Source organism: Hylobates moloch, unplaced genomic scaffold (genome assembly GCF_009828535.3).
Source record: "Hylobates moloch isolate HMO894 unplaced genomic scaffold, HMol_V3 SCAFFOLD_11, whole genome shotgun sequence".
Lineage (NCBI taxonomy): Eukaryota > Metazoa > Chordata > Mammalia > Primates > Hylobatidae > Hylobates > Hylobates moloch.
Window position 1 is genome coordinate 1,716,488 of NW_026652286.1, and position 12,484 is coordinate 1,728,971.

Genomic DNA, 12,484 nt, shown 5'->3' on the forward strand with positions numbered 1-12,484 from the left:
TCACAGAGTTTATAATCTAGTGAGGAAGAACGAGTCCTAAGAAAGGATTATCAGTGTGATAAACTTATTTTGAGATATCTTTGGTTACCTAAATTTATTAATTTCCTATTTTCAGAAAAACTTCTTGTTAGAGTATTGAGCAGATAGTGGGTTTTCTGTAGAAAATTCTGTTTGTTTGTTTGTTTGTTTTGAGAGGGAGTCTGGCTGTGTCACCCAGGCTGGATTGCAGTGGCGGGATCTCAGCTCATTGCAACCTCCACCTCCCGGGTTCAAGCGATTCTCCTGCCTCAGCCTCCTGAGTAGCTGGGATTACAGGCATGTGCCACCATGCCCAGCTAATTTTTGTAGTTTTAGTAGAGATGGGGTTTCACCGTTTTGGTCAGGCTGGTCTCGCACTCCTGACCTGGTGATCTGCCTGCCTTGGCCTCCCAAAGTGCTGGGATTACAGGTGTGAGCAACTGCGCCCGGCAATATTAGGTTAGTAGTGTTTTAGTTATCTATTGATGTACAAAAACCACCACAAAATTGGTGGCTTAAAACAATAAAGATTTATTTTGTCTCATAATTACTTGGGTTAGGAATTTGGGCAGGACTTGTCTGGATGGTCCTTCTCCCCTGTGTAACATCAGTTGTGCTTTGTTCGTCTGCTTTCAGCTGGTGGTTGCGCTAGGTTAGAAGGTCTAAGAAGGTTTCACTCATTTGCTTGGTATCTTGATAGTCTTCCACGTGGCTTCTCTCTCTCCACATGGTATCTTATCATGCAGGTCCTCTCTGAGTCTTGCTCAGTTGCCCAGGCTGGAGTGCAGTGGCACAAGCTGAGCTCACTGCAACCCCCACCTCCTGGGTTCAAGTGATTCTCTTGCCTCAGCCTCTCCAGTAGCTGGGAGTACAGGCATGCATCACCATGCCGGGCTATGTTTGTTTGTTTTTTTGAGTCAGGGCCTTGCTCTGTCACCCAGGCCGGAGTGTGGTGGCATGATCATGGCTCACTGCAGCCTCGACCTCCTGGGCTCAGACTATCCTCCCACCTCAGCCTTTCGAGTAGCTGGAACCACAGGCACATGCCACCATGCCCAGCTAATTTTAAACAATTTTTGTAGAGACGGGGGTCTCACTATGTTGACCAGGCTGATCTTGAATTCCTGGACTCAAACAATCCTCCCACCTCAACCTCCCAGGGCAGGGATTACAGGTGTGAGCCACTGTGCCTGGCTGGTTTTATTTTTTGTTTTTAAGGAGGTGACAGTGGTAAGATCTTTTTTTTTTTTTTGAGACGGAGTCTCGCTCTGTCGCCCAGGCTGGAGTGCAGTGGTGCAATCTCAGCTCACTGCAAGCTCCGCCTCCCGGGTTCATGCCATTCTCCTGCCTCAGCCTCTCCAAGTAGCTGGGACTACAGGCGCCCACCACCACGCCCGGCTAATTTTTTGTATTTTTAGTAGAGACACCTCTGACCTCGTGATCCCTTCCCTCACCTCCCAAAGTGTGGTTACAAGTGACCACCGTTATATGAAATGGTTTGGAGACCTCTACAGTGGACGGTCTCATTTTGCCTAGAAGAATTTGTTTTAAATTTAATTTGTCTGACTGTTTACAGGGCTTTGTGGCCTAAACTTTTTATTTTTAGAAATTAAATATTGTGTGTTCTTATTACCTCTTTCTTTCTTTCTTTCTTTCTTTCTTTCTTTCTTTCTTTCTTTCTTTCTTTCTTTTCTTTCTTTCTTTCTTTCTTTCTTTCGATGGAGTCTCACTCTGTCCCCCAGGCTGGAGTGCAGTGGTGTGATCTCGGCTCACTGCAACCTCTGCATTCCAGGTTTAAGTGATCTCCTGCCTCAGCCTCCTGAGTAGCTGGGACTACAGGCACATGTCACCATGCCCGGCTAATTTTTTTTTTTTTGAGATGGAGTTTCGCTCATGTCGCCCAGGCTGGAGTACAATGGCACGATCTCTGCTCACCACAACTTCCACCTCCCGAGTTCAAAAGCGATTCTCCTGCCTCAGCCTCCCAAGTAGCTGGGATTACAGGCATGCACCACCATGCCTGGCTAATTTTGTATTTTTAGTAGAGACGGGGTTTCTTCATGTTGGTCAGGCTGGTCTTGAACTCATGACCTCAGGTGATCCACCCGCCTCAGCCTCCTAAGGTGCTGGGATCACAGGCATGAGCCACCGCACCCAGCCCTTATTACCATTTTCATACTAATTCTTCATTACAGAATGAAGCTATTATTCTACTATAAGCATTTTTCATATGGTAAATATTTTGATCCTTGTGGTAGCCCTGTGATATACATACTATCAATAGTCACATTTTATGGATGAGGAAACTGAGGTACAGTCAGGTTAAGTAACTATTCCTAGAAATCGAGATACCATCATATACCGAGAAAAGGATGGAGCTGGAATTCAATCAACCATTCTGACTGCAGGGCCCATATATACAACTATACATACTGTTTCTAATTTGGATGTTATGGATAATAACAATAAAATAAACATCACTCATGACTTCTCCACCTAGAGTTAACCAGTTAGCACTTTGCCATATCCTTGGATATCCTTTGCACACAATAGATACACAATTCAGGGAATAGTTGGAGTTTTTCTGCTTCTAGGTGTGTTTGCCTTCGGAATGTGTCGTTTACTGTTCTAAATTTATGATGCTTTTCCCCACGTTCTCTGTACCCCTGTAAATTCAGTCTGGTCTAAGAGTCACACAAGAGCTGTATGACACAGGAGTATGGAGTCAGGCGTGAGTGCTGGCTTGTGGTGCTTACAGTTTGAACTTTGGTCCTACATGATGTTACTTGAAGTATCCTGAAATGGCCATAGGAAAGTCCTATTAATAAAAGCAAAGCTGCCAGTCATAGAAAACCCTGTGTATTTCCATCCATGTGGATGGAAAGAGTACTGGGGCAGTTTTAGGCTTCTAATTAAAAGCCTGAAATTTTGTAGTTAATTTTCCATTTGGGTGAACTTTACTTATGCAAGTGGTCTTAGTATTTAAAGGATCTTTAAAAAAATAATTATATCCTTGGGTTAAATCAAGTTATGGAATATATGTCAGTATTACATGGTTGGTTTGACTCTTAGACTTTGCCCACATGGGCATAGAGAAGTGGAAGAGAGATGTAGTTATTCAAATAAATGAGGAGATTGGACTCCATTTTAACAGCTTCTTTCAGGTCTATAGTTTTCTGAATCACACTCCTAAATGCAATAGGAAGGGGAAGATTTGGGGTATGAATTATTAGTGAGGTTTTACATACAGCTCTAAATTGTTGGTTCTGGTTTTTAATTCACTTTACCTATGTAGAGGGAGCCCAAATCACAATGAATTATTTTTGCCACATAAACATACTTTATTTTCTCCCTGAGCACTTTTTACTTTGTTTTCTGGTAACAGCCTTTGACATAATTCTTAGAAATCTGCTACTCTTGGGAATTGTGGTGTCTCTGGGGTTTCAGTTGGCCCTATTGTTTGGTGAGGGAAACCATAGTGAACCTCAGAGGGGATTCCAATAGTCATAAAAACAACAGAAACAAGATTCATATTTCCACAGTGCTTTTCTTATTTGGAGTCTCATAACAACCCTAGGAAGCAGATATTGTGATCCTGTTTTACAAAGGAGGAAACTAAGCCTCAAAGAGGTTAAGTACCCCCAAAGTCGTATAGCTAGAAGGTGGAGTAAAATTGCTGGCATAAGATAATCAAATTGCACAAGGAACCTCTAAATCTAACTTTTAATTCCCATTGGGTTGTGGCATACTCTCTAGATGGTTTTTATGAGTAGTTGTTAAATATAATTGTCTCTTAGAATTAAATAGAGAAAATCTGGAAAGGTGGTTGCCTTCTCACCTTTGGAGAGTAATCAGTCATGTTATTGGGAGTGGGAGTATGTGTGTGTGGAAATGGGATGGAATCTTGGCGTTTGTCTTTTTTTTTTTTTTTTTTTTAACGACAGGGTCTCACTCTATTACCTGAGCTGAAGAGTGCAGCGGTGTAATCATGACTCACTGTAGTCTTGACCTCCTGGACTCAAGCAACCTTCCCACCTTGGCCTCCCACCATGCCTGACCGGCATTTGTCTTATGTACATATCCTAGCCGTGTCTTTTGCTTCTACTTGGATAAGCTTTTGGTGATTGAGAATTGATTTTGGGGACTGTGTGACGGTATCACAAAGACTGTTCTTGGTAACCTTTGTCTCAGTCTGCTTCACTTTAAAGGACAGATTGGGAAACTTGTTTCTTCTTCCTTTTTAAAAGAGGAATGAAAAACACAATTGACTGGCACTTCCTCCTCATCAGCAGCCCTGTGTGACTTCAGTTTGACTTAGCTCCCTTTGTTCTTTACAGGGAACACAGTAAAATCTCTTCTCAGGTGGCTGGTAAGAGCATATCAGGAGAGAAGTCCCTTATCTTTTTAAAGCAACAGCAAATATTTTTCTTCAGACGAAAGAGAGATTGTGTAATTGTTTTACTCCCTCTGACTTCTTGCCATCAGTAAAGCTTTCTCTTGTTTGACCTGTTAGTGTGTTTAGGTCCCTGGAAATTGATAGAAATGTTGTTTGGTAATCCTGATGTTTAGATTTTTGTCTTGATATTGATATTTGTAGCTACTCTTTCCCCTTTCTGAATCCTGTAGGAATCTGAGGTTGCATCACAATTTTCTGAATCATACAATACTTGTGACCTGTATTTTATTGTTCCTCTTGAGTAACAGGAGGTCAGAAGGTCGGTTTTTTTATTTTTTATTTTTAGGAATTGGACTGCTGCTGTTTCCACCACACCTTGTGAGATTATAAATGGTTTAAATGTACTTCTTTGAAAGTGCTTTTATATTGCATTGTTAAGACAAAGGATTCTCAAGATGTTTCTTCTGAACTTTTTTATATTGGGTAAAAGAATTGCAGTAGAGGGTTCAGGTAAACTAATAGGAACTGTATTTTTGGCACTTTCCTGGTTAGTAATTAATCACGTGGCAGTTTGGCTGAAGGGCAACCCTGGGTTCAGGTCTAGACTTCTGATCCTAATCCGTGAGTTGTCAGGGTTACTAAGGAGATGATTTCCTTCCAGTTAGTTCATCCTTAGCCTATTCAGGAAGTTGGCCTGAAAATGTTGATATTTTCAGTACATATTTATGCACTAATGAGTGATGAGAGCTGTATCATGAGGATACAGGCTAGAATTTGTTTCTTTGTCACTCCTTAGGTAACTGTGCTGTGTATGACTAGGAACTTGGTGACTTTTTTTGTTTTTGTTTTTGTGTTATTTTTGAGATCGAGTCTCACTCTGTCACCCAGGCTGAAGTACAATGGCGCGGTCTCAGCTCACTGCAAGCTCCACCTTCCAGGTCCAAGTGATTCTCCCAACTTAGCCTCCCAAGTAGCTGGGACTACAGGCGCGAGCCACCATACCTGGCTAATTTTTGTATTTTTAGTAGAGACAGGGTTTCACTATGTTGGCCAGGCTGGTCTCGAACTCCTGACCTTGTGATCTGCCCACCTTGGCCTCCCAAAGTGCTGGGATTACAGGTGTGAGCCACCGCACCCGGCCAAACTTGGTGTTTTCTTACTGTGAAATCTTTCTGACTTTTACATCTTAGTACTCCAGTGAGAGAACTCCTTCAACACAGGCTGTTAATGTTTTTTTTCTGTCTGTATTTGGATACATCTGGTTGTGTACTCTTTAGATTGCAGCCTTTTGTGAAATGTAAAGAGCCAATTATTGTTTGGCATTTTACAATAAGTAGTTATTACTTTTTAAAAAAGCGAATGGTGGCCGGGCGTGGTGGCTCACGCCTGTAATCCCAGTACTTTGGGAGGCTGAGGCGGGTGGATCACCTGAGGTCAGGAGTTCGAGACCAGCCTGACTAACATGGTGAAACCCTATCTCTACTAAAAATACAAAAATTAGCCAGGCGTGGTGGCAGGCGCCTGTAGTTTCAGCTACTCGGGAGGCTGAGACAGGAGAATTACCTGAACCCAGGAGGCAGAGGTTGCAGTGAGCCGAGATTACGCCACTGCACTCCAGCCTGAGTGACGGAGCGAGACTCTGTCTCAAAAAAAAAAAAAAAAAAAGTGAGTGGTGAGGTTTGGGCTTCTGGTAATAATAATTTTTAAAATTAAAAAGTGAAAAAAAAACAGAAACTTGCCTATTAAAATTATTAAATCACCAATAATGCCACTACTGAAAGACAACCATGGTTAGTATTTATTGTATTTCTTTTGTATCCTTTTTCTCCAAATATTTTTTAAACAAAGTTGGGATTATACTGCATATAGAATTTTGTGTTCTTTTTTCACTTAACATATACTTATCGCATAATTTAAATTTTTTTTTTTTTTTTTTTAGAACTCGTCTCCTTTTGCTGGCGCGGAGTTGTGCTGGATTGGCTCACTACAACCTCAGCCTCCTGGGTTCAAGCAATTCTCGTGTCTCAGCCTCCCAAGTCGCTGGGATTACAGGTGTGCACCACCATGCCCAACTAATTTTTGTATTTTCAGTAGAGATGGGGTTTCGCCATGTTGGCCACGCTGATACCGAACTCCTGACCTCAAGTGATCTGCCTGCCTCGGCCTCCCAAAGTGCTGGGATTATAGGCGTGAGCCACCGTGCCTGGCCTCATTTAATATTTAATTTAATTTATTTTTTTGATTAATTAATTGGTTAATTTTTTTTCTGGAGGTGGACTTTCACTCTGTCACCCAGGCCGGAGTGCAGTGGTGCGATCTCGGCTCACTGCAACCTCCGCCTCCCGGGTTCAAGCGATTCTCCAGCCTCAGCCTCCCAATTAACTGGGATTATGGTGCTTGCCACCACGCCCAGCTAATTTTTGTATTTTTAGTAGAGATGGGGTTTCACCATGTTGACCAGGCTGGTCTCGAACTCCTGACCTCAGGTGATCCGCCTGCCTTGGCCTCCCAAAGTGCTGAGATTACAGGCATGAGCCACTGCGTCCAGCCTAATTTTTGTCTTTTTAGTAGAGTAAATTTTGTATATTTAGTAGAGTAGGTTTTGCCATGTTGGCCAGGCTGGTCTCGAACTCCTGACCTCAGGTGATCCACCCACCTCGGCCTCCCAAAGTTCTGGGATTACAGGCGTGAGCCATCATGCCTGGCGTCGCTTAATATTTTAAACAAAATTTTTGATAAAGATAACAGATTTACGTTTTTCAAAAACTAAAATTTCAGCACCTAGTGCAGTAGTTTGCACCACCCTGGGCAACATAGCGAGACCGCATCTTTAAAATAGTTTTAAAAGTTAGCTACTCTGGAGGCTGAGGCAGGAGGATTGCTTGAGCCCAGCACTTTGAGGCTTCAGTGAGCCATGATTGCACCATTGCACTCCAGCTTGGGTGATAGAGTGATACTCTTTCTTTAAAAAATAAAAATAAAAAAACCCCCACAAACTAACTAAAATTCCATTTCAAAAACACTGACAGGTATTGCATCCATTTTTGTTTCCATTTATCTAGTCCCTCCAGTCCCCAGTGCATTACCATTAGTTTTTCTTCTTATTCAAAGGTAGCTTTACTCGATATATTGTTTTGTACCTTGCTTTTTTTCTCTCTCGACAATATATTTTGGACAGCTATTCTTTTTTTTTTTTTTTTTTTGAGGCGGAGTCTCGCTCCGTCGCCCAGGCTGGCGTGCAGTGGCGTGATCTCGGCTCACTGCAAGCTCTGCCTCCCGGGTTCATGCCATTCTCCTGCCTCCACCTCTCGAGTAGCTGGGACTACAGGCACCCGCCACCACGTCCGGCTATTTTTTTTTTTTTTTTGTATTTTCAGTAGAGACGGGGTTTCACCGTGTTAGCCAGGATGGTCTCGATCTCCTGACCTCGTGATCCGCCCGCCTCACCCTCCCAAAGTGCTGGGATTACAGGCATGAGCCACTGCGCCCGGCCTGGACATCTGTTCTTATCATTAGCCAGAGAATCTTCCTTGCCATAGATTAGTCATCCAGGACCCTTTAGATGGACACTTGGTTATCCTCAGTTTTTGCTATTGTAAGCAATAAGACAGAAGTAGTAACTACTCTGCACCAATTTTTAAGGGAAATTTATTATTTGTGCAAGAAAGCCAGCTAATACATGTAGAAATAATGACAGAATTAGAAAATCAGTATTTTCAGCATCTGCCCCCGTTAAAAAAGTACAAGAGAGAATCATCAATGAATGCTAACCCATTAAGTAAAAAGTTGAGAAGGAATAGGATATTTACATGATGCCAAATAATTGCCACAGATTGCTAATTGTAAAGGGGGAGATGTTCCTTTATAAAAAGAGGTCTGGCTGTTAACAACCTCAACCAGGTCATCGTCTTTCAGCAAATGATCACTAATGATGGTACAGTCTGAAAATATGTGCCACCTGATGTACTCCACCTTGAGGTATATAGGCACATCAGCTGTGACGCACTGTCACCAAAAACATTTAAACTAATGAAGATTTTAGACCTAACCTACTGTTTACAGGAAATAAAGGTATAGAGAGGCAAGCTAAATGCTACTCTGAGGAAATAATCAGTTGAGGCTAGGATGTAAGGCATTCTAACGAGTCAACTCTCCTGATCTTTTAGAAAAGCTAGTGTCGGCTGGGTGCAGTAGCTCATGCCTGTAATCCCAGCACTTTGGGAGGCTGAGGTGGGTGGATCACCTGAGGTCAGGAGTTCAAGACCAGCCTGGCCAACATGGCAAAACCTGGTCTTTACTAAAAATACAAAAATTAGCTGGGCGTGGTGGCAGGTGCCTATAATCCCAGCTACTCGGGAGGCTGAGGCAGGAGAATTGCATGAACCCAGGAGGCAGAGGTTACAGTGAGCCAAGATTGCGCTGTTGCACTCCAACTTGGGCCACAGAGTGAGACTCTGTCCCCCACCCCCGAAAAAAAGAAAGAAAAGCTAGTGTCACAAATAAATGAAAACATAAACAAAACAAAACGTGGAGGCCTTTCTAGGATAAAGGAGACTAAAGAGACATAAACGCCCGAAGTCATTGCTTGAGTTTTGATTAGATTCTGGATTTTTTTTAAGTCAACCATAAATGAATTTTTTTGGACAATGGGGAAAATTCAAATGATAATTGAAGTATTAGATGATAATTGGTATAGTAATGTTATTGTGGTTATGAGGCAGAACGTCCTTCTTCCTAGGAGGTGCATAATGAATTAAATATGTAGGGTTAAAGTGTCTTGATACCTACTGAAATAATTCCAAAATTATACAAAAAAAAAAAACCCTCAATGTAGCCATATCTCTATCCATGGAGATAGATGAGGCAAATTTGGCAAAATATTAACAATTCTTGAGTCTAGGTGGAGAATAGTGTATGTTTATTGTACCATTCTTTCAACTTTCCTATATTTTTAAAAACATTCATAGTGGAGCTAAAGAAACAATGCCACAATGGATAACATTGTATATGTGTAGATATTCTTTTGAAATACCATTTTATCAGGCTACATAGTCCATTGTATAGACCACAATTTGTTCTTTAATCATTACACTTGTGTGTATTGTGCTGCTAGTTGCCATTTTAGTAGAATTTTAATTTGTGATGAAGTTTTCTCCTTGTTAAGTCTTGTGGTAGATGAGAAAAGGAGCCTGACTTTTTTGTTTCTTTCCCTTTCCTTCTCTGTCCTCTACCCTGGATCTTTAGTGGAGAAGAGAAAATGAGTGAGAAAGGTACTCCCAAATAATCTTTTTTTTTTTTTTTTTGAGACGGAGTCTTGCTCTGTCGCCCAGGCACTGGAGTGCAATGGCACTATCTCAGCTCTCTGCAACCTCTGCCTCCTGGGTTCAAGCAATTCTCCTGCCTCAGTCTGATGAGTAGCTGGGATTACAGGCGCCCGCCACCACACCCGGCTAATTTTTGTATTTTAGTAGAGACGGGGTTTCACCATGTTGGCCAGGCTGTCTCAAACTCCTGACCTCAAGCAGTCCAACCTCCTTGGCTTCCCAAAGTTTGGGGATTACAGGCGTGAGCCACTGTGCTTGGCCTGATCCATTCTTTAGATACAAGGTTGAGCTATGGAGAATATGAGAGTATGAAATATTTTTGGAAGAAAAATTCTGGGAGAAGGGTCTTTTCTGAGAAAGTGTCGTTAAATAGGACAAGTTAATTTCCCTTTTGAGCTAGAATCGTATTTGCAACTGGAAGCTTCTCGTTGCAGAACAGTCGTTGTTTGACATTATTCTTTGTTCCTTAGATTTCCATGAGGACAACTTACAAGGACCTGTATGGCCGCATTTTAGCTGCTTCAGTGTGTTGGAGCTGTTACTTGCTCCTTCATTTCCTGGGCCTGGTGTGACAGTGGCTACTGAACGCCATGAAGGTTGTCCCAGAAAAGAATGCTGTCCGGATACTCTGGGGGCGAGAACGGGGTGCTCGGGCCATGGGAGCTCAGCGGCTTCTGCAGGAGCTGGTAGAAGATAAAACCCGGTGGATGAAATGGGAGGGCAAGGTAAGGAAAATGGCTATATTTCACATAGGATTTGTGCTGGTGATGGTAGAATGAGACCTTAGAATGGGTTAACAGCAGAGAGTTGGGATATATTTATCTTGTGTGGGAGAGTTGACATATCTGACTTAGGGAGTTGTTTGTAAATTTGAAAGAATTAATGTGCTAGAAATATCTTTCTCCTTTAGAGCTAGACAGTTTTCCTGAAGGTAATTTAGGTTTATCTCTCTCAATTTGTAGCTTGATCATTGTCTCCAGTTTTTAAGCCTACATTGTGAATACTAGTCTAGAATGGTTAATGTGCTTTTGAGATATGGTGAACCATGGTCTATAAATCATGTATTTTAACTTTTTTTTTTTTGTCTCCCAGAGAGTAGAACTGCCGGATAGTCCACGCTCTACCTTCTTATTGGCCTTCAGCCCAGACAGGTACTTAGTATTTATCTATAACTTAAGATTTGTGATAACAGTGCTTTCTGTATATTTGGCCTGGCTTGATCTTCCAAGTCAGTCCCTAAAGGCTCTCTGAAGTACTGTATGAACAGCGCTTTGGCCACGTGTCAGAAAGGGAAAGAAAGTAGATGAGCAGTGCTAACCTGAAAAATCATGAGAACAAGCAAAGGAAACTGAGAGGATCAAAACTTGGAAAGTTTCTCAATAACAATCATTTGCCTGTGCGATACAGCTCACCAGTGGAATGATGGTTTTTCCAGTGGGAAAAAATATTTTCCGAATGTGGCATGTGTCATTTGGGGAATGTGGACAAGCCAAAAGCTATTAAAGATCAGAATATTTCTGTTTGTAGATACACTGCCTAACGTACAAAGCTTAGTTTCTTTGATGTTGGGATCGGCAGGTAGCATCATATTCTGTGTTGTCCAAAGTTGATAAGATTGATTACCCTTCCACATGCTTCTGAATTCAGTTCTACTCTTTGGTTTTCTAGGACTCTCTTAGCCTCCACCCATGTGAATCATAATATCTATATTACGGAGGTGAAGACTGGCAAGTGTGTTCATTCCCTGATTGGACACCGCCGTACTCCATGGTGTGTCACTTTTCATCCCACCATCTCAGGCCTTATTGCTTCTGGCTGCCTAGATGGGGAGGTTAGGATTTGGGATTTACACGTGAGTATTTCCTTAAGATGCCCTTTTCTTTTGGTGTTCTAATTTTTTTCTCTTTGAGATGGGGTCTCGCTCTGTTGCCCAGTGGCATGATCTCGGCTCACTGCAACCTCCGCCTCCCAGGTTCAAGTGATACTTCTGCCTCAGCCTCCCAAGTAGCTGGGATTACAGGCATGTGCCATCATGCCTGGCTCATTTTTGTGTTTTTAGTAGAGACGGGGTTTCACTATGTTGGCCAGGCTGATCTTGAACTCCTGACCTCAAGTGGTTTGCCTGCCTCGGCCTCCGAAAGTGCTGGGATTACAGGCATGAGCCACCATGCCTGGCTTCTTTTGGTATTCTAAATGCAGAGACTGTTTACCGTTGGGTTTTTAATTCTGGAAGAGCCTAGCCAGATTCTTAGGACTACATCTGAATATATTGTGGTAGACATTGCCCACTTAATTAATAGGAAGTCTAATTCCCTGTCTTCCATTCCTTTGTTGTTGTTGTTGTTTTGCAATAGCTTAAGCATGCCCTGAGATTGTCTTCCATTCTTGCTAAGAGGAACATCTACTTTTGCTTCCTTTGGCCCATTGTGACATAGTACAGGAGGCTCTAAGATATGTTCAGGATGGATTTCTGTTGTCTTAGGGCAAAGATTTTCCTGTACTCCGATCATGGTCATCAAAGCAAGATCCTCTTTGTCCTAGTAACTGGCTAGCGGGTTGTCTTGCACCATGTTGTGCACCGAGCTTGAGTTTTTCTCAGGCTTTGCATGAAACTGTGGGCTGGGCGCGGTGGCTTACGCCTGTAATCCTAGCACTTCAGAAGGCCAAGACAGGAGGATTGCTTGAGTTCAGGAGTTCGAGACCAGCCTCAGCAAGATATTACACCAAAAATATTATACACAAAAGT

At 42.4% G+C, this 12,484-nt stretch overlaps 1 protein-coding gene across 8 annotated transcripts in view; it reads left to right on the forward strand.

Annotated features, from left to right (window-relative positions):
• AMBRA1 (autophagy and beclin 1 regulator 1) overlaps positions 1 to 12,484 on the forward strand; it is a 199,824-nt gene that overhangs the window by 34,682 nt on the left and 152,658 nt on the right. For all 8 annotated transcript variants that reach the window (XM_032166118.2, XM_032166120.2, XM_058424555.1 and 5 more), the window contains exons 2-4: positions 10,209 to 10,463; positions 10,831 to 10,889; positions 11,407 to 11,590. In XM_032166118.2, coding sequence (XP_032022009.1) covers positions 10,329 to 10,463; positions 10,831 to 10,889; positions 11,407 to 11,590 — 378 coding nt within the window. In that variant the 5' untranslated portion in view covers positions 10,209 to 10,328. The remainder of the gene's footprint in view (positions 1 to 10,208; positions 10,464 to 10,830; positions 10,890 to 11,406; positions 11,591 to 12,484) is intronic.